The sequence below is a fragment of the Dasypus novemcinctus genome, chromosome 2, assembly GCF_030445035.2.
Source record: "Dasypus novemcinctus isolate mDasNov1 chromosome 2, mDasNov1.1.hap2, whole genome shotgun sequence".
Taxonomy (NCBI): Eukaryota; Metazoa; Chordata; class Mammalia; order Cingulata; family Dasypodidae; genus Dasypus; species Dasypus novemcinctus.
In genome coordinates, this window is record NC_080674.1 from 159,386,441 (window position 1) to 159,411,120 (window position 24,680).

At 50.6% G+C, this 24,680-nt stretch overlaps 1 protein-coding gene across 1 annotated transcript in view; it reads left to right on the forward strand.

Annotated features, from left to right (window-relative positions):
• The window catches only part of PPARGC1B (PPARG coactivator 1 beta), a 109,748-nt gene that overhangs the window by 64,893 nt on the left and 20,175 nt on the right, over positions 1-24,680 (forward strand). Inside the window, exons 2-4 of the mRNA XM_058280929.2 lie at positions 13,351-13,524; positions 18,942-19,157; positions 23,268-23,384. Of these exons, the coding sequence (XP_058136912.1) occupies positions 13,351-13,524; positions 18,942-19,157; positions 23,268-23,384 (507 nt within the window). The remainder of the gene's footprint in view (positions 1-13,350; positions 13,525-18,941; positions 19,158-23,267; positions 23,385-24,680) is intronic.

Consider the following 24,680-nt stretch of genomic DNA (forward strand, 5'->3'; position numbering starts at 1 on the left):
GAGGGGCCTGGGACATGCCAGTACCTTCTCCCCTAACCTGGGCATATTCCGATTTTTGAGGAAACCCCACAAAATGTGAGGAGTAAGGAAAGCAGCTGCCGGGTCATGATGGCCGCAGCTCGACTGCAGCGTCGACGGTGGTGGTCTTTCCGGCTGCGAGGAAAGGGCCCACTTCCCAGGGCCTGCCTTCCCGTTCAGGGGCGGGGTCCGATGCGAGGCTGCCCTGGGCAGAGGGAGACCCACAAAGCTGCTCTGGTCTCTCTTTTTGAAGCAAAAGCCGTTCATTTAGCGTACTTCACTCCTTTCATTATAAATAGGACAAGTGTTTTGCAGCTTCCCTCAAAACTGCATGCCACCCACCACTATCTTGGGCCACTCACCACCTTTGAGAAAAATTTAATAACAGTTCTTCACACGTGGACGGCACTTTACCATTTCCGCAAACACTTTCCCATCCAAAATATCCATTGGATAGGTCTGGGACCATGCTACAGCAATGAAGGGTAGTGTGGCAGTGTCGGCCCCGTCGGAAGGGTGTGGAAACTGAGTCCCCACAAGGGGACGTGGTCCGATCTCATTTCAGTCCCCTTACACCCAGGAACCCTTTGACCATATCTCATTCCCCCCGAGCCAGCGTTAGGGTGAGATGAGGGAGGCACTCATCTCAGGCACCAAACTTAAGGAATGCAAAAACACTCAGTTATCAAGATAAATCGTGTTTTAATGCAATCATTTAAAAAGATAAAAAATTAATGAAAAATCCATGCTGAGCAAAATACCAACATTTTGAATACCGGCAGGAGCAGCAGCAAGTGTCACGCAGCGCCATAGAGGCGCCAGACGCGAAAGGAAAAGACAGTGCTACCGATCCTGTTTTTATTTAAATTCATGGTGTTTTGTTCAGCATGTATTGCTTTCTTTGCATAAATAAAATAAGTAATTATTATTTTTTAAAATGATGATTTATCTTGATGACCGGCTTTTTTGGTGCCCAAGGTGAGTGCCTGACTTGTCCCTGCCCTGACTCTACCCCCTGATTTTTGTGCACTCTCTCGGAACAGATGACGCTGTGTCCCCCTCCTCGGGTCCTCGGGCACGGAGGTCCTCCATGCTGAGGCCTTCCAGCCACTCCTCTGGGAATCGAGAGAGCAGCTGAGGGTGGCATTTGATCCCTGCAGTCTATTTTTGTGCCTGCCCTTCAGTGACTGATAAAATGTTGCTCTTGGTAGAGCTGATGTGATGAAATGGTGAGTGTTGATGTCAGGTGGTTTTTGTGATCATATATCTTCATTCCTGACCTCGCAAAGGGGCCCGGGACCAGGAAAGAAAATGAGCTCTCGGTGGTTTTGTCCCCACAGAGTTTGCTAGAACTAGAAATCATTATCTGGGAACCAAGGCTGCCAGCCAGTTTGGCGTCTTATGGTCCGTATGGAAAAAATCCACGTGTTGCGTTCTCTGGCTTTTTGAGCTCTGCTCTTCATAATTTACAAGGCACTTCCCCATTAGCTATCTCATTTTATTTATTGAACCTGTCTTTACTGAGCACCTACTGTGTGCTGGGCCTCGTGCTAGGCACTTGGGATACCTCAGAGAACAAGACTGCCCCGGCCCACGTGGAGCTACCACTTGGGGAGGACAACAATAAACAAGTAAAGTTAAAAATGGGAGATGTCATATATCCTGCCATAACCCACTGAATGGACTGGGGGCAAGTGGAAACTACAATGTAAACTAGAATCCATGCGGTGCAGCAGTGCTCCAAATGTATTCATCAAATGCAATGAATGTGCCACTGATGAAAGAGGTTGTTGATGTGGGGGAGTAGGAGGGGGTGGGGAGCAGGGTATATGGGAGCCTCATATTTTTTAATGTAACATTTTTTTGTGATCTATGTATCTTTAAAAAAAATCCCTCATCCAGAAAAAAATATATGAATAAAATTAAATTTTTAAGAAAATGGGGGAGTTATCAGAAAATGAAAAGTACAGATTGAGAGAATTACAGTAGGATGATGGATGAGATGCGGGGTGGCCTCTTTAGGAAACGTGGTCAGGGAAGGGAGGGGCATTTGATTTGAGATGAGGATGATTAGAAGGAACCAGCCCTGCGAAGGTGAGGGAGGAGGAAGGTGTTCCAGGCAGAGGGAGCTGCCAGCCCCGAGGCCCTGGGGTGGAAACTCAAGCCGCACAGCAGTTCATGAGGGAGGCTGGTCTCGGGAGATGCCAAGAGCTTAAGTGACTCCCTGTAACTAGCAAGGGCCAGATCTGCCTCAGCAAAGAATCTCACCATCTACCTGCACATCACCTCCAGTTTACCAAGTGCTTACACGGCCGCTCTCATTGGAATTCAAGAGGCCCTTGAATTCAAGTGCATGAAATTGACTTCAATCGCAGGCAAACACAATGTCCGTATTACACGGCCCCTGAAATACCTGGTACTCATGTTACAGAATATACTTCAATCTTTCATTGTTTGAAAAAAAACAAACCACCAAAACCCGTTCCTGGCCTGGGGCAGCCTGTGCCTGCTGAGAGCAGCTGGGATCTGCTGTGGTAAATGGGTGGGGTGGCCCAGGGTGCCCTCAGAACTAAGTGCCAGAGGACGGAGTGTGGGCTCTGCACAGCCGCGTGCCAGCACGTCCAAGGGCTGCTCCCCCAGGGAATCTCGCCTTGGCACAACAACAGGAGACTTTACGGATCTGCATGGAAGGGGCTGCAAGAAGGCATTAGGGAGTGGGAAAGATTACTGAGGAAGGTAACACCTGCCCCAGCAGACTTCCTGTTTGTCCCTTCCCTTTGAAAGGGGATGGGCCTAACTCAGAATTTCTGGAGATTGGGTCATAGCTGATGAGGGAGTGGCCTGTCACTTTGGGAAGAGCTCTGGGCAGTGGGGACAGAGCATCTCAGTTTTTGTCCTGGTTCAGCGGGGAACTGGCATCTTGAGTCAGTCCCCATCTCTGAACTTCAGCTTCCTCAGCTATAAAATAAGGTGTTAGTCTCTGAAAGTATTCCTGCAGTTCTTCCAGTGTCCAAACTCCTGGATTTGTTTCAAGGCAGTCCAGTGCAAGGAGACCAGAATCCTTGTACTGTAGTCACCTTCTTATCTTAGGAGAATGAAACCTGTAACTTGGTTGGGGTGTGGAGAGGAATTCCTTAGGGAAAGGCAGTTAAAGCACAGAGTCATAAAATGAATACATAGCAGCATTATCTTTTAAATGAAGTCATAGGACCTATATGTTCATTTTTTTCTAATCTTTTACTATAGGACTGTTTGTGGCACTGTGATTAGACCACACCTATGGTGCCAGGGCTACAGTGTCCAATTTGGGAGTTTATTAAACTGTATCAAAAACTTAGGCTCTTGTCAAGCAACCTAGATTCTTGCAAGTTTCCCCTCCTTTACCATTGTCTCACCCACATATGACAGTAATTTTTTTTAAGCAACTCAACTTCATTGAATCCTTCCATAGTATTCAGCTTACTTTTGTACTCTGTTTCTGTTTATGGACCATTGAATCCACCCCCCCCCCCCATGCCACCCTTGTCTGTCTGTCTGCTCATTGTCTACTGTCTGCTCATTGTCTACTTGTTGTCTCTGCTCATCTTCTTTAGGAGGCACCAGGAACTGAACCCAGGACCTTCCATTTGGGAGGTGGGCACCCAACCACGCGAGCCACTTCTGCTTCTGGACCTTGCATTTTATTTTGTAATTACAGTAACCAGGGAGTTTGGAAAGAATCACAAATGACTCTTGGTAAATAGCCCAGCTGGTGGGAGCAGAAGCTCATGGCCACCCAGAGGGGCAGACAGCTGGGAGCTGCAGGTGCCTCAAGCATTTGCGAAGAATATTGTTGCAGGAGGAGATGGGGAGTGTTGATTGCCCTGGCAGCTTGCTTACGTGGAGGTGTGCTAGGTGGGCTTCTGTTAACAGAAACCCCCTAAAATGGCAAGAGGTTCAGCAAGCTATGAATTGGGTGCTCTCTCATTCTGAGGTAGACTTCCCAGGCCTGGACTGGTGCATCACAATGTCAGAGACCCCAATTTCCTCCATCCCATTGCCCTCCCTACTGTGCAGATCTTCCTTCCCAAGGTCACTGTCACTGGGCTCCTTCCTGGCTGGCTTTGTATCCCAGTTCTGCGCACTGGACCCATTTTGCTCTCTAGACTAAAGAACCTATTCTTCCCAGACCTGGAGACCTTTCATCAGACTGCTGTACACATAGGGTTGAACAAGGCTGGGTTTGCGCTCACTTGCTGAGCAGGCTGGAGCCAGGTATTTCCATATGGAAAGGGCCCTGAGGACCAGGTTGAGATGTTGAGCCTTGAGTGATTGGGTAGGAAGTCCTTTCATTGGCCTGGTTATCCACACAGAGCCCCTCTTTCAATTGATGCTATAAGAATTTCTATGGGAGGAGCGGATGTGACTCAAGCAGTTTGGGCACCTGCCTACCTCATGGGAGGTCCCAGATTCGGTTCCCAGTGCCTCCTAAAGAAGATAAGCAAGACAGAGCGCTGATGTGCCAGGCTGGTGCGGTGAGTTGACACAATCAGATGGTGCAACAAAAAGACACAATGAGAGACACAAGAAGCAGGGAGCAGATGTGGCTCGAGTGATTGGGTGCCTCCCTTCCACATGGGAGGTCCTGGGTTTGGTTCCTGATGTCTTCTAAATAAAAGAAGATGAGCAGACACAGAAAGCACAAAATGAACGGACAGCAAGTGCAAAACAACAAGGAGGAGGGCATAAATAAATAAATAAATAAATAAATCTTTAAAAAAAAATTTCTGTTCTCCTAGAAGCCACAATCTTTAGGAGTGTTGCACTAATTTGCAAGACAGTGGGAAGATTTTTTTTTGGTAATGTGAGAGATGAGATAGTCATGGCTTTTTTATTGATAGGTGACAGAAACTCCAACTGGAATGCAAAGTGTAGCAGTTTGATATTATTTATGAATTCCAAAAATAGATATTGGATTATGTTTGTAATCTGGTCTGTCTCCCTGGGTGTATTAGATTGTATTAACTTCAGAGGTTTCACTTTTACTTGATTAAATTATGTTTAGGCCTTTGATTGGGCCGCGTCAGAAGGATGTCGAGTCCCCAGCCCCTTGGTGGGCAGGAACTCACAGAGAAAATGACCTAGCAGAGGAGAGAGTAGGAGTTTTGATGCTGGAGCCCTGGGAAGTAAACACACAGAAGAACACAGAAGAATAGAGACGGCTCCATAGACACAGCAGAGGTCCTGGGACGAGAGAGTGCCTGACAGTCTACAGCTGTCCTTGTGGAGAGACCAGAGCAGCTGAGCCCAGAGAGCAGTGAGCCCTGGGAGAGAGAGAGCAAGACTTATCCCAGCCTGCAGCTGAGATTGGAAGAAGCTGGGACCACGGAGCCTTAAGAGGAAGAGGAAGCCTGAACCTTCGCAGATACCAGCAGCCATCCTGCTCCAACACGTGGCAACAGACTTTGGTGAGGGAAGTAACTTATGTTTTATGGCCTTGTGACTGTAAGCTTCTACCCCAAATAATTACCCTTTATAAAAGCCAACAGAGTTCTTGTACTTTGCATCAGCATTGCTTTTGACTGACTAATATACAAATCTAGAAAGGGAATTTATTGTCTCATTTCAACTGCGGAGTTTAGGAAATAGCTGGCTTCAGGCACATTTGGATCCAAGCTTTTAAATTATTTTATGGGGACTCCTTCTCTCCACTGCTTGGCTCTGCATTACCTGCTCTGGCTTCATTCTCAGGCAGGCTCTTCGCCAGTGGTAGCAAAGATGGCCATGAGCCTTTTGAGAATTACATTCATCCAGTTGAGACCCCTTGTCCAAATGCTCTGGCAAACTTTTGGTCTTTGTTCCAACCTACCCTCAAACCAGTAGAACCAGTTGTTGTGGCCACTGGGAGGAAGCACTGTAATTGGCCAAACTGAGTATAGGGTAGGGGATCCCCTGCCCCCAAGGCAGGGGAGTGGGTGGGAGGCTGTGGCTTTGTAGAGACTCAACCTGTACTTCCTTCCTAGGAGGCAAGCAGATGGGCAGGATCCCAGGGCCAGACCAGCCTGGTTCTAGTTGGTTAGTAGCGGCTGCTTCGGCTCCACGTTGAGAAGCCTTGGCAGGAGCAGGCCTTGGTCAGCTAGGGGTTAGGGAAGGCGCATACCCAGCCATCTAGCAGGTGTGCCAGGTATGGGCGTTCCTGAAAGCAGTATATAAGGGAAAACTTGCCTGAAACTATCGAATACAACTTCTTTTCAGAGGAGGGGGCTCCATGGGGTAGGTGGTACTTAGGGTGCCCAGGATGGCAGTGACAGGAGGGAAGTCTGGCCTGAGTGGTGGGCCCGCTCCCCGTCGCCCTGGGCAGGCCTTGGGCAAGCTGGTGTGGTCTGGCTGGCAGGGCAAGGTCTGTCCTCCACCCGAAACCATGGATTTTTTTGGTAACACTGGGGTCAGGTAGCAAGTCAAGGTTGAAGGAAAAACCACGTAGGGGGAGGCAGCAGGTTTAGGACTGATGGGGTGGGTCAGAAACCAGTTCACAAAGCACTGACCCCCCTAGAACCCCAGTTTTCCGGGCAGCCAAATGGGGATGGTGACTACAGACTCCCACCTGCACCTTGGGAAGGCACTAAGGAGACGGAGCCATGAGTGTCCTTTGGGAATCATAAAGGGCCCTATCGTTAATGCATGCTAGGCTCCCAACTCATGTCACTTATCTTCATAAGAACCCGGTGAGGGAAGCGGACTTGGCCCAATGGATAGGGCATCTGCCTGTCACATGGGAGGTCCGCGGTTCAAACCCCGGGCCTCCTTGACCCATGTGGAGCTGGCCCATGCGCGGTACTGATGCGCGCAGTGCTGATGTGTGCAGTGCTGAGTGCCCTGCCACACAGGGGTGTCCCCCGCGTAGGAGAGCCCCACGTGCAAGGCGTGCGCCCCATAAGGAGAGCCGCCCAGTGCAAAAGAAAGTGCAACCTGTCCAGGAATGGCACCGCACACATGGAGAGCTGACACAACGAGATGATGCAACACAAAGAAACACAGATTCCCGGTGCCACTGATAGATGGATAGAAGCGGTCACAGGAGAGCACACAGTGAATGGACACAGAGAGCAGACAACTGGGCGGGGGGGCAGAAATAAATAAAAATAAATCTTTAAAAAAAAAACACAAAACCCTGTGAGGTTGCAGTCTTTTATTGCCCCCATTTTGTCAATAGAAATGGAGGCTCCAAAAGTTATGCCCTTATCCCAAAGGATTAGTGCTAGTATCAAAGCCAGGGCCTAGGCCTCCATCCCCATTGTCTAGGCCTCTTCCATTTTGAGACATTCCTTCTCTCTATACCTCTGTTTCCCCCTCGATAAATTCAGTCATTAATTCATTGGTTTATTTGTTCATAAAATGCCGAGTTCTACGTAAATATTTCCCCAAAGCCTACATGGATATGGCATCTCAGAAAGCATCTGCAGAATTTTATCAAATGATTTTGCAGGAAGGTTCCATAGTCCATCTAGCTTCATGTTTTCCTTTACAGAGAGGGAAGTGAGAACTGGACAGACCCAGAACCCAGGCTCTGTTGCTGCAGCACCGTCCCCTACCCCAGCCATGCTTCCTTCCACTCAGGAGCTCTGAAAATCTGCTCTGGGCCAGGCATTAAGCTAGGAGATTTGCTGATTGTAGCCAGGAGAGTGGAGCCACCAGTTTTTCCTGAAGATGCATTCTTTCTTCAGCAGAAAATCAATTTCCAGCAAGATACACAGTCTTCCAATGAAGCCACTTATGTGAGTCTGGATGAAACCCCATTAATCCACAGTCAGGGTCATTTGTCTCCATGGCTTTCGGCGGCCACAACCCTTTTAGATAAGGGTGCAGTGTTGCTGGAGGAGTGGACACGGAAAGCTCAGCACCCCTAGGATGGACCCCGAGACAGGGATGTGAGCCGAGGTAGTGGGGGGCCAGGGAGGCCCGTCCACACGAGGCCAGAGCACAGCACAGCACAGCACCCTTGGCCCGACTGGCCCTGCTCAGCCCACAAGCGTGCAATTTTTCCCAGCCCTTGACTGAAGCTCCGTTTCCCCATTCCTGTAAATGGAATGAATGGTCTTGGCTGTACCTTCCCACTTGAAGATGCCGGTGGCGGATCATGTTTGAGAGCACAGGCTTTGTAAGGGAGAGAGAGACTTGGGTTTGAGTGCCCACCTCGCCTTTCTAGATCCCTGCACATTTGGCTTGATCTCGCTGAGTTTCCTCCTTAGAGCCATGGGAACACCACCACCTACCCCACAGGGTGGTTTTAAGAATCCAACAAGAGGAACCTAGCAAGCACTCAGCATGGCCCCTGACATACTGCAAGCGCTCAATAAATGGTGGCCAGTAGGTCCTCTCCTGGGCCTGCAGAAGGAGGATAAACAGAACCATTGGCCTCAATTCAGACCTTTCAAAGAGAACTGGATCACCAGAGGCACCCCTTCAGTAGCCTCTCTAAATATGGAGAAGGCTAGAGAAAGCACTTTTAATGCAGTGCTTAATGGTTTTTAGCTAGAGTGGTCTTAGACCTAATCGACAAGCCTCAAGGCTGAGGTTTTTATTTTATGTGCTGGGTACACTTTGTGTATGCCAGGCAGCTATGGGTAATCAATAAGTGTAATAGTCATGGCCGTTTTATGGATATTTTGTACAGGAGATACCATGGTTTTCATGGAAAGGACACTCTCTGGCCAACCCGGGGCAAGTCTACTACCCTCCTTGGGCCTCAGTTTCCACATCTGTCAAATGAAGGAGCTAGCCTAATTGTCAGGAGTCCTTAGGCTGGGTCTAGAAGGCCTAGACGTTTGGTCTAAATTTCATGTGCACACATGGCACTTTGGGGGGAGTGTCTATGGCCTTCATCCAGCTCTTGAAGGGGCCTCCGATCCTCCAGGTGTTCACCATGACTGATCTGGATGACTTTTTCTTTTTTTTTTTTTGATTTATTATTTATTTATTTAATCCCCCTCCCCTCCCCTCCCCTCCCCTCCCCTCCCCTCCCCTCCCCTCCCCTCCCCTCCCCTCCCCTCCCCTCCCCTCCCCTCCCCTCCCCTCCCCTCCCCTCCCCTCCCCTCCCCTCCCCTCCCCTCCCCCGGTTGTCTGTTCTCTGTGTCTGTTTGCTGCGTCTTGTTTCTTTGTCCGCTTCTGTTGTTGTCAGCGGCACGGGAAGTGTGGGCGGCGCCATTCCTCGGCAGGCTGCTCCCTCCTTCACGCTGGGCGGCTCTCCTTATGGGTGCACTCCTTGCGCGTGGGGCTCCCCTACGCGGGGACACCCCTGTGTGGCACGGCACTCCTTGCGCGCATCAGCACTGCTCTTGGGCCAGCCCCACGCGGGTCAAGGAGGCCCGGGGCTTGAACCGCGGACCTCCCATGTGGTAGACGGACGCCCTAACCACTGGGCCAAAGTCCATTTCCTGATCTGGATGACTTCTTGGGGCTGCTAGTTGTGGGCTAGTCTGGGATTCTGGGATTCTGATTTAAAAATTGTTTCTAAGCCCTGAGAAGTGAGTCCTACAGAAGTGGCTGCTCAGAGCTGTTGGGTGGGCGCTAGGGGTGGTCAGGAACCTAAAGAAAGGGCTCCCTCAGAGAACTTATTGCTGGGGCTCTGCTGGCCAGGAAGGCCGCCCAGCACCCTTGGGCCTCTGCTTTTGCTGCCCCCCTCCCCACTCCATGGGCTCCGGGTAGTGCCAGAGTAGTGGCTTCCCAGCTTCACCCGTGCCCCTCTCCTGGATGGCTACAATAGATAACTCATCTCCCTGCGTCTCTGCTGCCCCCACCCACGCACCCCTTATACTTCCTACCTGATCCAGCCTCCACCTGCCTCCGAGGCATCTCGACCCCCCCCCCCCCCACCATGGCTTTGCTCGGTGCACTAGATGTTCTGGGCTTGAGGCTCAGTCCATACTTGGACTATGTTTTCCTGCTCCCTCTGTCTGGAACCCTCTTCCCCACCTCTTCCTTCTCCAGGTTAGCTTCTCCAGGAAAGCCTTTCCTGACACCCCTACCTAAGACAGATTCCCCTTTGTTACTCTCCATCGGTTGTTTCCTTCCTAGGAGGAACAAATCTGTAATGAAGTGTTGATGTGTTTCTTTATGTTTGCTTCCCTAAGAGGTCCACTCATGCAAAATGGGGACTGAGTCTTGCTTGTTACATATATAAGCACTTATCACGGTATCACAGTGCCTGGATCATAGTAGTTTTTTTTTTTTTTTTTTTTTTTGAGTTACTGGGCCAGGGATTGAACTCTGGACCTCATATGTGGGAAGCTGGCATCCAACCACTGAGCTACACTGGCTCCCCTTATAGTAGCTTTTACTAAATGCTTGAATGTACCCACTAGAGCTGCTCAAATTAAACTGACTGACACTGCCAAGTGTTGGTGAGCACATGGAGCGACTGGAACTCTCATCCAGCTGATGGACGTGTAAAACGGTACAGCCATGTTGGAGAACAGTTTCACAGTTTTTGTAAAGTTACACATATATTTGTCACACCTAGGTATTTTACCCCAGAGAAATAACAATATACAAAGACTTGTACACAAACATTGCAGACTTCTTCATCATGGCCCCAAACTTGGGGGAAAAAAACAGTTGTCCATCCAGAAGAGGCAAAATGGCTGCACCCGCACAGTTTGGGCAGGAGGAGAGAGATGCTCCCAAGAGGCGGCTGAGAGGACCCACTGTGCTCCCTGCCACAGCAGCAGTCGGGTGGGGTGGTTTAGTAGTAGGGGTGTTGACAGGGTGGGACCGTGAGAGGTGGGCAACAGGGGCTTGTTTGGGGATGGGTTCCCTGGGGACCCAGAGCTTATGGCAGCACATGCGTCTCCCTTGCCTTCAGACTCCCCTATTAGGTTCTGAAGTGTTTGTTCAGCTCTTCTCCCTGGGTTGTCACAGTTTATAGTCACGTATTTTATTTATGTGAGTATTTAGCGCCGTGCGCCCCCAGTCCCCCGGCAGCTGAGCTCTAAGATGGCAGGGTTTTGTCCGTTTCACCCCTGGCTGTAGCCCAGGATGATGCACTTGATAGCTGTGATTGTTGAATGTGTGCAGGTGGGCAGGTGGTGGGGGGCGGCCAGGGGCGGCAGGGTGGGGTTTGTCCCAGAGACCGAGATCTTGCTGTGCACCCCACTGCCTGTCCGGGGCGCTGCCGGCGCAGGCAGGCAGGATTCCTATGAAATGCTAATTAAGACATTTGACCCAAATTTGGATAAAAGCCTTTTTCCTGTGTCAAGTTGAGCTAATAATATACATGTATTCATAATGTATGAGCTCTAGTAAGTGGGAACAATTAAGGGAAAGGCCTGGGCAAAACCTATTTCTCTTACGTGTCACGTAGGCTGTTTTTCTGTCTTCTGAGGTAGTTCCCACCCCTCTCTGCCAGCCATGAAGCCGTTTATTATTATGGTTATTATTTTTCTTAGCCATCATTGCTGTTAACTAACATTTATTGAGCACTTACGGGCCAGACTATGACATTGCCTCATTTAATCTTTAAAGTCACCATGTGAGGCAGGCGGTGGTGTTGTCCCCATTTTACAGATGAGGGCATTGAGCTTCAGAGGGGAGAATGGATTTGCCCAAGGTCTCGTGGCTGGTGAGTGGGGGTGATGATTCTGGGCTATGAGACCCCGGGCTGACCCTCTTTATCACTACAGTACTCTGTTTCTTCGTCATCCTCCCAGCTCAGGCTATTTCTGAATCTGCAGGGCAGCCCTTGTGTTGGTGACTGTTAAACTTGGGAGTCCAGGGTGAGAAGCTGAGGGCCTCTGATTGAGCAGGTCTGCAGTGGGCCTGGGAATTTGCACCTTCTGACAAGTTCCCAAATGGTGCTGGTGCTGCAGGTCCTGGGACCGGAGTTTGAGAACCACGGGTTCAGACAATGCTGTGAACAGAGTCCCCTGTGACTCCCTCCTCCCCCACCCCAACTCCACCACCACCAGCCAGGTGGGCGTATAACCTTCCAGGCCTTTTCCTGTGCATTTGCGTACATATTATTTCAATAGAGAGGTGTGCAGCTTGACTTATGGGAGGGGGGATTCGGGGCTTCTTTTTCCTTTCCCTCCCAACCCCCACCCTGCTGTTTTTGCTCTCTGTGTCCATTCGCTGTGTGATCTTCTGTATCTATTTCTCTTTTTGTCTTCTCTTCTAGTTTTCCTCCTTTAGGATTCACTGGGGTTTGATCCTGGGGACCTCTGATGTGGAAAGAGGTTCCCGGTCAGTGGTGCCACCTCAGTTCCTGGTCTCTGCTGTGCTTCACCTTGACTCTCCCCTTCATCTCTTTTTTGTTGTGTTATCATCTTGCTGCATGACTCACTTGCATGAGCACTGGCTCACCGTATGGGCACTCGGCTTGCTGTGTAGGCATTCAGCTTGCCACACGGACACTGGCTCACCACATGGGCACAGGAACTGGCTCATCACACAGACACTCAGGCGGGCACTTGGCTACCACGTGGGCACTTGGCTCATCGCATGGGCTCTTGGCTCACCATGAAGACACTGGCTCACCGCTCAGGCACACCTTCTTTTCTTTTTCACCAGGAGTCCCCAGGGATTGAACCTGAGTCCTCCCATATGGTAGGCTGAGGCCTTATCACTTGAGCCACATTGCCTTTCCTGTAGCTTGATTTTGTTATGTTTTCTTTACTCATGTGAGATCATATTCTATATACTGATATTCCACATCTTGGTTTTTCATTTAACATGTCTTGGAGAATGCAGAACTCTGCCTCTTTTTTTTCCTGCGGCCCACAGATTATAGTATTATTTATCCATTGTTTTACAGATGGGTGGTCTCCCACATTTTAGCCATTACAAATAGCACTTCAGTGAATATTCCTATAAAATCCCTGAGAACATGGATTAGTTTCTCCAGAATCTAGTAATCACTCAGTAATGTTAGCAATTTTTTTTTCTGTCTCTTTAATATAAGGGAATTCTTGCCTTTGAGAAATTTGCTTTTAGGTGGGGGCAGTTATGTAAAGGAGTGGCTCTCTATATGGAGGGTCTACAGACTTTCAACAAAATGGTCCTGGTGAGAGAAAAGAGGTCCCACATGGGCAGAGCCTTGAGGGATGTGTAAGAGTGCAGAGAAAGAGGGAAGAGAGCAGCAGGGGAATTTATATTGCCAGAGCCTGACTTAGCTCTTGTGATTTGGTGGTTTCAACAATTTGCAGCTTGACTAAAGGGAAGCAGGGAGGGGAGCTGCAGAATTTGTGTCTTGCCCAGGGGCAGCTGAGGACCCATGCTGGCAGCCTCATGAGTCGTGGATCCCTGCTTTGGGTCTCGCCAAGCTCAGCTCTGACCTGCCTCCTCCTTTCTTCTCCTCAGGTTGAGGGTTCCGGGGAGGAGCAACTGTGTGCTGACTTTCCAGAGCTCGACCTCTCCCAGCTGGACGCCAGCGACTTTGACACGGCCACCTGCTTTGAGGAGCTGCAGTGGTGCCCAGAAAACTCCGAGAGCGAGCCCAGCCAGTACAGCCCCGACGACTCCGAGCTCTTCCAGGTACGCCCTTCCAGGGCTCACCATCCCCTGCCTGCCGCACCCTCGCTGCCCTGGAAAGCCCGGCTCTGCCCCACGCCACCTTCTGCACTTCCTTACGCACAGGAGTCCCCTCACCCTCCAAAGCTCTCAGGACCATGCCTTGTCCCGGTGCCGCACTTTGCGGGCAGCTCCTACCCCTTTGCCAGGCCCCTTTCCCTGCCTCTGTCAAGGAGGGCTGGGAGGAGCTGCTCTCTCCACGCCTCCCGGCAGAACCAAGATGCGCGGTGGTCAGGCCAGGTTCCAGGTCCCGTGTCTCTTCACCACCCTGTGAGGCAAGCGTGATTATTTCCTGCACATTACAGAGGAGGAGACAGGCTTGGAGAAGTTATGTGCCTGGGGCTACTCACCTACTCAGTAGCTGAACTAGATTCAAACCGGGCGTGCTGCCTCCGGAGCCAGGACTTCCTAACCTTGACGGCACCCTAATTGGAATCACTCAAGTTTATTGAGCAGCCGCTCTGTGGCAGCACTGTCCCAGGCACTTTGTGTATGTAACTCAGTTTGCGACTCTCAGTGGTCAGTACAGGTAGCCCCGTTTCTCAGATGGAGCCTAGAGGCCCTTTAGAAAGAGGCGGGGCTAAGAGCACTGTGCGCATGCCTCCGTGACCCTGTGTGCTCCTGCGCCTGGGCCGGAGGGCCACATGACGGCTGGCATTTCCTTTAAGAAGCCCTCCTGGATGGAATAATATGATGACTTATTATATTCTGGAATTTGCCAGCTCTGCCTGCATTTGTGTGTGCATGCACGTGTGTTTGTGTGCATTGCACGTGTTTGTGTGCATGCACGTGTGTTTGTGTGCAAGCACGTGGGGGGGCATGGAGTGTAATAGAGTAAATGAGACAGCCCTGTTGAAGTGAGGTGAGGAGTATGTGGGGATTTGTTCTTTTTTCCTTGAAACTTCCTCCCCCATAAAGATTGGGGTGGGGGAGGTGAAGCCGTATTTCCTTGTGCCTATCTGGCAGTATTAGAATAATGACTTACTATGTGCAAATGCTGTGCTGGTGTGCTGTGAGCATCATCGAAGTGGTCTTTTTTTTTTTCAGGAGGTACCGGGGATTGAACCCAGGACCTTGTATGTGGGAAGCAGGTGTTCAACCACAGAGCCACAACCGTTTCCCTCCTGGTAGATTTCATCATTCATTCCAGAGATGTTTGCTGAGCTCCCTGTCTGAGTCAGGCACGGGGTTCATCAATGGATCCCATAGTCCAGAGGAGACTTACCCTAGATCATTAACACCTAAACAAATAGTGGTCTCCTGTGACAAGCCACAGAGCTGATAAACCTGGAGATAAGAAAAGGACGTAAAAGCTGGGTGGTCAGGAAAGGCCTCTTTGAGGAGGAGATTCCAGCTAATAATTGGCAGATGGGAAATATTCAGCCACATGAAGATTAGAGAGCAAGACTGGAGCTCTCCAGGCAGAGGAAGAAGTAAGTGCAAAGTCATGAAGCAGGAAAGGCTTTGTGTGCTGGAGGAACCAAAGGGCTGAAGAGCAGTAGCCAGGGAGAAAGTGCTAGGAGACAAGGTTGGAGGGGTCGCAGTGGGCAGTGGTAAGGAGCTGGTATCTCTCCCAAGACTGTTCTAACCTACAATTAAAGCACTATCAGTAACCCATTTTGCAGGTAAGGAAAATGAAGCTCAGAGAGTTTAAGCAAGTTGCTCCAGGTTACACAGCTAGGAACGGTCTGGGTGAAGACTTCTAGCCTAGACCCACCAGTGAGCCTTTGTAGGGGTTCTGCTATGTGCATGAAATAATTTCAGACATGAGTAAGGTTGGTGTGGCCCCCGAGTTCCGGGCTGATGTGGAAGCCAGGGTCCTCACCCTGGTTTGAACCCAAGCCTGCCCCTCTCCCCTTCGTGGCCTGAAACCCACTCCCCCCAGCTGGCCCCGCGTCCACCAGTGACACTCTGATGTCCCCTCTGTGCATGTGATGATTTGATCATGCTGTCTCACCCCCGGGTTGTAAACTTGGTGATTGCAGGGGCCGTGCCCACGTGGTTCGCTCCTGTATCCCAGGACCTTGCACAGGCTAGCACTTCATCGGTCTTAATAAATATTTGTCACATGAATAAATCCATCGGTGCCCAGCTCCCACCTTGGCTCCTGAGGCAGTTGGTCTCATGGACTCCCATCACGCTTGTGTTAGCACTTGGAGGGGAGGTGTGTGTCCTTCAGACTGGGAGTTCTTTGAGGACAAAAGCATTTGATTCATCTTCGGGCCCTGCCCTGTTGTGAGGACTCAATCCTTGCTGCATTGTAATGTTTTCTTTCCTGACAACGGCCAGACCTGATGCATTCCAGAAACCTTAGGCTGGGATTCAGGGATTATAGATTCTAATCCTCCCTCTGCCACTAGCTCTGGCAGTTTCATTTGCCCAGTGGGAATCATAGAGCCCTTCCGCTTGTGTCAGAGTATGTAGTAACAATCAAATGGCACCACTGCTACGGAAACAGACTGGGAGAGTGGAGAACCAGCTACAGTTTTCAGAGCTGACAACTCCTGGGGGACCGGGACATTGCCTTCGGCTTCTTCGCCTGCTCTGGGGTCCTTGTGTCCTAGAATCCTTCGAGAAGAGGCACAGCAGGCACTTAGCAAACATTCTTGGTGGTTCTGACACAATTTGCTGTGTGGCCTGATGCAAGTAGCTCCCTTTGGTTGGGCCTCAGTTTCCCCATGTGAGGAATGAGAAGGGCCATGGACGAGACCCACAGTTCTTAACCTTTTATGTGGTAAGGACCACTGAGTCCTTTTAGACTCGATGATTCTGTGACACTATGGACCTACTCCCGGAAAAACATACAGATTCCTGATTGCCTCGACCCCAGTCAGGAGCTGAACCGCGGAGGAGCTCTAACTGTTCTTTCGGCCCTGATAGTCTAAATTCTGTGCTGTAGCATTCCATCAAGTGACTCGAGGCCCTCAAAATGAGACATTTTTCCTCGGATTTCTTGAAGGCTCCTTTTTCTCCTGCTTGAGATCTGCTTGGGAAGATTGGGGGGGGGTGAGTCTGAGTCTATTAATATCCCTTCCCCAGCTGATTAACTCTCCATTAATTTGCACTCCGTTTCCTTGCAGAGCAGGGAGGGCAGAGCTAATGGGTCCAGGGAAGAGGAGAGCATGGCACGGCCCCCTGTGACGTGTTAGCCGAGGGTGCTGATGGCATGTCAGGGAGGAGGCTGTGCCTGTGGTGCGCAGGAGGGGCCTTTCTTCCTAGGATGGGGAGAGGGGAGAGGACCTCTGTTAGTTATTTGTGTTTTGATCCAAACTTCTTGAGGTCTCAGCCATTTTGTACTCATTTCAACCCCTGCCCAGTACAGACTGAGCTCTCAGGGAGTGTTTGTTCTCTTAGTCCCAGGTGCTTGGCCCCACTGCTGACTTGCTCTTTGACTTTAACAAGTTTCTTCCTTCTCTGGGCCTTGATTTTCCCCAATCTGTTAAGTGGGAGGATTGGCCTAAATGAATGGTAAATAGGTTTAATCCTCAGTGCCAGCTGTAATTGATGGGGTAGTGAGCCAGAAAGATGCTAGAGGGGAAGGAGGAAGAGCCACGGTCGACTAGCGATGTCTGCCCTGGGTGGAGGAGTGGGAGGGTTCGGGAGCATGCCTGGGGTTTGACATTCCTGGTTGCTATGTGACGCCCAGGGGCCCTTCCAGCTCTGACATTTGTGATCCTTCTTTCTTTCGTTGGACTATTTGCTATTCTCAGTGTGAAAGAGTGGGAATTCTCATTCCAGCTACTGCCCGATGACATCATTTCTGAATGATTTCCCTCTAGCATCTGTTCTTTGAAAAGCTCCACTTGGTCTCTCACCACTGGCCAGAGTTCATTGTTTTGTTCATTCAACTAATCTGTTTTGGTGCCTCCCATGCCCCAGGGCCTGAGCGGGCCTCAGGGCACTTTACAAAGCACTTGGATCACCATTCCAGACTTGGCCTTTATAATAACCTGCACGGGAGGCTGCCGGGGAGCATTGTCGGGAAAAGACTTGCCCAAGGTCACCCATTGGTGGCAGCCCCCGGTGTGGTCCTTGAGCCCCAAATCCCAAGATCTTAACTTCCTATCAGGCTGGACAGATTGTTCTGGGAATGCAGACTCGGGGGTCTGGCCTGAGGGCTCCGGGAGGCTTGCTGGTGCCTGGGAGCAGCCTAGCAAGCAAGCCCTGTTGCATTCCAGATACAGAGTCCCAGGGGCCCAGATGCCAGGCCCCCAGTCCCTGGGGCCTGTATCAGGCCCAGGCGAAAGCTTACTTTGACCATTCTTTTATTCTTAGCTCTGTTCCAAAAATTACAAACGTATTTGTTCTCCTCTCCCCATATCCTCCCCGCTTCAAGTTACTCAGCTGCTGCTCTGGCTGCAAGGCCTAGAGCAGATTTAGTGCAGCCAAAAAGCAATTGTGAGATGCAAGATGCATATTTCAGATGAACTTCCTGAAGAAAGGATAAACAGCCTGACCCGTGATGGGAAAGAGCACCGGGGAGGCATCATGTGACAGAACGTGTGCCTTCTCCGGCACCAGGCCGGGAAGCCGAGTTCACTAAATGAGGCGCTGGTGTGTCCCCTAGAGGCATGAGCCCTCAGTGTGCCAGGGCTCCAGGCGTTGGGGGCCGTGGGGTGGGGTCTGTGGGTGGGCTGGGGATGTGGACAGTGACCTCCAGCTATGGATCTTGGGCCAAAAGAGGATGTGCTTTGGCTCACCTGTGCATGGTGTACTTTGCTATGTGACCCTTACAAGTTGCTGGACCTTCAGGAGCCTCAGTTTCCTCAACTGCAAAATGGAGATTAGGATAGCACCTCCCACGCTATCCTTGGAGGGTGCTCCAAGGCAGGGGGTGCAGAGCTTTCCGTTCTGGTCCTCGGCCCCAGGCCTTTGTGCAGGCCCCCCTCTGCCTGGACTCGGCTCCGCTGCGCTTGCCTGGCTGGTGCCTGCTCATCTTTCAGGCCCAAGTTTAAGTATCAGGGTCAGAGGGCCAGCGGCCGGCCACGGGCTGCTGCTCCTAGTGCAGCAGCCAGCCTCGGGGCCCGGGCGGCGTCCCCGGAACTGGGGGCAGGAGGCTGTGGCGTGGAGCGGCAGTCCTTGGCTGAAGGGGCGGGCGTCGCTCAGGCACACGGCCCCGAGCCCAAGACTTGCACACCGACCAACGGGACCCACCGGCTGCCTGCTCGTAACCACAGCCTGTCATTCTTGGAGGCAGTAGCACATTTTATTGGGCATCCGCTGTCCCAGGAATCCCGAGCCGACCTGGCCAGCGGGGTTTGGCCTGACGGTGATGGTGGTGCAGCCGCGTGTGCAGAGCAAGCTTCCGCCATGAACACGGGAGTTCACGGTGCTGACTGACCAACTCTCCCTCTCTGCCCCACCCGCGGCCCTCACTCCAGATCATCGACGGTGAGAATGAGGCCCTCCTGGCAGCGCTCGCCAAGACCCTGGGCGCCATCCCCGAAGACGACACGGGCCTCACCACCTTCCCAGCCCTCGACGATGGAGGTGCCCCCTCCTGCGCCTCAGCCTCGCCTGCCCCCTCATCTGCGCCCCCCAGCCCCTCCCTGGAGAGGCCCCCAGCTCCAGCCTCCGAGGTGGATGAGCTTTCGCTGGTAAGAACCTCCAGCCGCTGGAGTGGCGGTGGCGGCGGCCCGGGATCTTGCGTCTGGTTGAAGGGATGGATGGTGGGTGCAGAGATCAGCTCCAGCCCCAGCAGGGGTCTCTGCATCACCTGCCACATGAGTCACCGCAGAGAACATTGGCCTGGGAGCAGGTCCCTGGACCTCACCTTTCCCAGCTGTAATTCACCTGGTTTCTGTCAGCCCTTCTGGGTTCTGTAGATTGACCTTAGTTGTGTGTTAACCCCTTGAATCACGTGCAGACATTTTTCCTAAAGATTATGCATGCACGTGGTAAAAAATCAAGCAGAGTGTGTGGACAGTTAAAAGCAAAATCTCTTCGCCCCCTTCACAATCGCTTTTTCTTTCTCCTGAGGTAACCATGGTTACTGATCTGTTACGTGACATGCCTCTTCCACCTTGGTTTTTGTTTTTTGATTTTTGGGGTTTTTTTCCTCACTACAAATGGGAGCCCACATTACGCACTGTTCTGCATCTTGCTTTTCTCAGTTAACTGTGTGTCAGGTTTCTCCAGAGAAACAGAACCAGTAGGAGATATATACATATGAGATTTATTGTAAATAATTGCCACTCGCATGGAGTTGGGAGCTGGCAAGTCCAAACTTTGTAGGGCAGGCTGGAAATTCCATTAGAGACGCTGAGGTCCTTAGTCTACATTCCCAGGGGAAGCTGGTTGACTGGCTGGGCCCAGTGTTGAATTTGAGGCAGAAGTTATTTTTCTGATCTCTGAAACCTCAGTTCTGGCTTTAAGACTTCCAACTGATTGGGTGAAAGAGGTAACCCACATTGCTCAGGGCCACCTCATCTACTGATTGTACATGCAGTCAACTGGCTGTAGATGGAACCAATTGATTATATATGCAATGAACTACTGTACATGCAAATCTCATCTGAAATACCCTCGCAGTAACATGTAGGCCAGTGCTTAACCAAACAACTGGGTGCCATAACCTAGCCAGGTTGATGCATGAAGGTAACCATCACGCCATGTGTCTGGATGACATCTGTACCTCTATTTCATTCTTTTTTTTGGCTGTAGAGTGTTCCTTTGTTAGGATGTATCATAATGTATATTTATGGTATTCCAATATTTATTTGTTTCAGACAGTGCTGCAATCACCGTCCTGCTTCAGAATCTTGTCACATTTATAAATTCTTTAGACTGGAATTCTGGGGTCTGTGGATATCAGTTAGACAGATACTTCCAGATTGCCCTCCCAAGAGGTTGTGTACTGGTTCACACTCCCACCAGCAAGAGTTAGTCTCTGTGACCATATGTGGAATGTGGAAATGTGGCCATGAAATAGAATTGCAGTTTATGGGGAGAAAGTCTAACTTTTATCAGATTCTTAAAGGGGTCCATATGCCAGAAGTTGTTGAGAGGAGTTGCCCTGACCCAGGGCTGCACACGCCGAGATGTCATGGAAAGGCTGTGCAGTCTGGGCTTGCTCAGCCTGCCTCGGGCTCCTCACCTTGGTGCTGCAGCACCCAGGGCTTGGCGAGAAGCAGCAGGAAGAGCAGAGCCCGTTAAAGCTGGGAGGGTTCTTAGGTTATGGAGAGTTTGAGCCGGAAATATACTTGGTGACCATCAAGCCCAGATCAGGGGAAACCGAGGCCCAGAGTGGGGAGGGACTCTCCCCTGGTCACACAGGGAGTCAGTGTGCCAACCCAGAACTAGAACCCAGGAATTCAGACTCCTGGCCCAGGGCCCTTTTTCTTGCTTCCCACTACCCTCAAGTTCCCTAAAGCAGCAGGAAACATTTATTGAGCACCTACTATGTGTTGGGCACAAGAATAAGTTCCATCTCATGCTGTGGCTCCTGCTGATCAGGGTCTGGCTTCCTTTCTGACTGGAATCAGACCCCCTGGGTTTCAGTCCCAGCCTCACCAATTAGTAGTTATGGGTCCCTGAGGCACATGACCTAACATCCTGGTCCTTGGGATGGGGTTAATAATAGTGCACATCTCAAAGGCTGTTAGAAGGATCTCAGCAGATGATGTGTATAGAGCACTTAGTGCCTGGCATATAGAAGTTGCTCAATAATTTTAGTTTAGTGATCATACTGGCAAACCATTAGTCACAAGAATTCTCAGTGCTTTTTCGGTATGGGGCCTTCTGGAATTGGACCAAGCCTTGGAGAGGCAAAGAGCGACCCCTGCTGGTGGAAGCGTGTTTCCCTCACATGCCTGGGACTGCCTCCGTTCATTCCACACACCGACTGAGCATCTCTGTCTCGGGCTCTGGGCTAGGCAGGGTGGTGGCAGACTTGCCATCTAGACTCCCAGCTAACAGGCAGGGTGCTGGAAAGGCCCTGAGTAGTTATCTAGCCCCAGATTCCTAGCCCAGAGAGTCCACAGAATGAGTTTGGGGACCCATGGAACTCTATGTATCTGTGCATTTTTTAAAGGCTGCAGTTTTTTTTAATCATATTCTTAGGGGTCTTATGACTCAAAAATTTCAGAATCTGGGAGCGTATATAGCTCAGTGGTTGAGTGTCTGCTTCCCATGTATGAAGTTCAGGGTTCAATCCCTGGTACCTCCAAAAAAAAAAAAAAAAAAGGAGAAAAGAGAAGGTAGTATTAAATCATTGATAGCTTAAAAAAAAAAAAGTTCAGGCTCATTCATTTAGTCTACCCACCCCCCATTATACCAGTGGAGACCCGAGGCCCAGAGAAGGTGTCATGGTGAGTTGGGGCTTCAGCAGCTGGGACCAGTGCCAGGTCTTCTTTCTCCAGTTCAAAAACTTTTTTCCTATCCCGAGTCAGGGAATCTCACACATGTGTGTGTCTGTCTGGGATGTAGGTGGGGTCCCCCAGCTCCTAGGGAGAGTGTGGAGTGAACTTCTCTCTTTCCTGGGCCTTTGGCACTCCTTGCCGGGGTGGTTTGGGGTGGTGCGTCCACAAGGAAACACTTGGTGCTGTAGTAAACCCACCACAGTTCTCGACTTGTTTTCAGCCTTGGCTGTGGTAGGATCCCTGGTAGAACTTCCAGAGGTACTTCCTGCCCTCTCAGCTGGATCCTCTGTGCACCTGCCCTCAGGGTGGAAAGGTGGTTCCCTGAGGTGCTGTATGTGTGTGTGTGTGTGTGTGTGTGTGAGAGAGAGAGAGAGAGAGAGAGAGAGAGACTTTTGACAGGTCCTTCATGTGGGACTCGGTTTCTCTACCCTTAGAATAAAACTTTGAATTAGATGACTGGTAACCTCTTTTTTTTTTTAAAGGCCACTCTTGTTCTTTTTCTATTAGAGATTCAATAGCCTTGAATAATAGTCTCAATATTTTTTAAAAGAAAATTAGAAAAGGCTGACAAGCTTAAATGTGGAGTGTTTATTTGCATAGAAATTAACTGGTTAGGTTGAAGGTGATATATACATTACAAATATAAATATAAGTATAATAAGCTTGTGTAATCAAAGCCCATCTCATGAATAGGTTCACAAGAAAGTGATTAATAGTAGTTGCCTCTGGGAGGGAGAAAAGGGGCCTGGGGCCGGAGGGAGACTTGCTTTTAATTGTCCACATATTTGATCTATGTATTTTTTCACCATCTACAAGAATCTTTTTAATTAAAATTTTTTTTGAAAGGTAATACAAATAAGCAAAAAGAACCAAAGGAAAATCAACTGGAATCCCATACCATAGAGTCATTTTGGTACCTAACCTTCCAGACTTCGTGTGTGTGTGTGTGTGTGTGTGTATACTGTAAGCATATGTAGAGCATCCCAATAAAGTATATACATACTATATACAGGTATAATGGGCAAATGTTACCCAAGATCTGTTTAGTTTTCTCAAAGTCACCGATGTTCTTGTGGGTTATTAACTCTGTAAAGGATTTCCATTTTATTGCGATGCCTGTATTTGGGGTGGTTAGACGATCCTCTTTCTGCTCCTAATATATTGGGAACATTGTTCTAGGTCAGTGAAAGCCCTCCTGGTGTTCTTCCATGGTCCTGTGGTGGCCCAGGGCCAGGCTGTGGCCAGTCCCCAGGGGCTAGCTCACTACACAGGTCTCTCCCCCGTCGTGGCTCATGTCCTCTGGCTGCGGCTCAGCCTGAGCTTCTCTCTTCTTTGTATCTTCTTCAGCTGCAGAAGCTGCTCCTTGCCACATCCTCTTCTACGCCAAGCGCTGACACCCAAAAGGAAGGGATCTCCTGGCGCCAGGCAGGTCCCAGATCCAAAAATCAGCGGACTTGCCTGAAGGTACTTTTGCACGTGTCCAAAACCTACCCAGGCCCCCAGGTGATCCTGAGTGCTGAGACTTCAGCTCTTTTTAAGGATATCGTGTTCTTTAGTCAACTTCCAGCACCCCCGCTCCCCACACTGGGTACTCCTTCAGACCCAGCCCAATTGGGGTTCTAGAAAGCGCTCTGGACTTTCTCTGCACTGTGCTACATGCTGGAGTAGAGCAGGGCCAAGAACAATGTGGCCAGCTCTCATAGGACTTATATTCTGGTGGGGAGACTGAAATAAAAAAGCAAATTTTCAAAGATGATCCGCAGATTAGGATGAGAGGTTGGAAAGCAAGTGGGCCTGGAAGGTGGGGAGTGGAGTGGAGGCCCCACAAGGAGGTGACAGCGAGCTGAGACTAAAGGCTGAGTGTGGGGGGAGGGGGTATCCTGGCTCCTGGTGTGTCAGAGGAACAGAAAAGAGGCCGGTGGCTAGGGGCCGGGTGTAGGTAGCCCAGATTGTGGTGGGCTGTGGAGGCCGCAGTAAGGAGCTTGGTGGTTTTCTTTTGTTTTTTCCTGGGAGGCCATTGGAGGGTTTAAAGTTCGGTATGAACACCCAGGGTGAAAGCACCCCCCTTTCCCTGCCTGGGCCTGGGTCTGCCAACTTTCCAATGAGGGGTGTAATAAGGTTCCTCTGACCAACCCCACAGCACCCCTTTCTCCTCTGGGGACTGTTGCGTGCGATTCCACACCCTCGGGAACCAACTCGGGGTTGGGGAGCAATTGCAGCAGCCGAGGCCTCTCCCGGCCAGGGGCTTGGTGCAGGAGCCTCCCGCTTGCTCTGGCTTCCTCGGGGATCGCCCCGTGCTCCTGTCCCTCTCGTCTCGGCCGGCCTCCCGGAACACAGGCCCATTCTCACGTGCTCCATTCTGGAGAGCGGGCCGCAGTTACGCCCCCTGGCGAGGCCAGCTCTTGGCTGTCTGGGAGGGTGGTAGCTCCTCAGAAAGGTGGCACACATCTGGCACATTGCACTGAGCCCCAGCCAAGGGGCACATTGCACTGAGGGGAAATCCCCTGTGTGGACAAGTGAGGAAGAATGAGGAATAAAGCTGGTGCCAGATCACAGAGTCTTGTCCACTAGGCTACGGGGCTTCCGCCTTATCCTGTGGACATGGGGAAGCTACTGAAAGCGTCTGTGTTGTTTTTTAAACCAGCTTTCTAAAGGTGCCATTTATATATCATCATATTATAAAACCCCCTGTTTTAAAAGTACAATTTAGTGCTTTTTGGTAAATTTACAGGGCGGCACAACTACGGCCATAATCTAGTT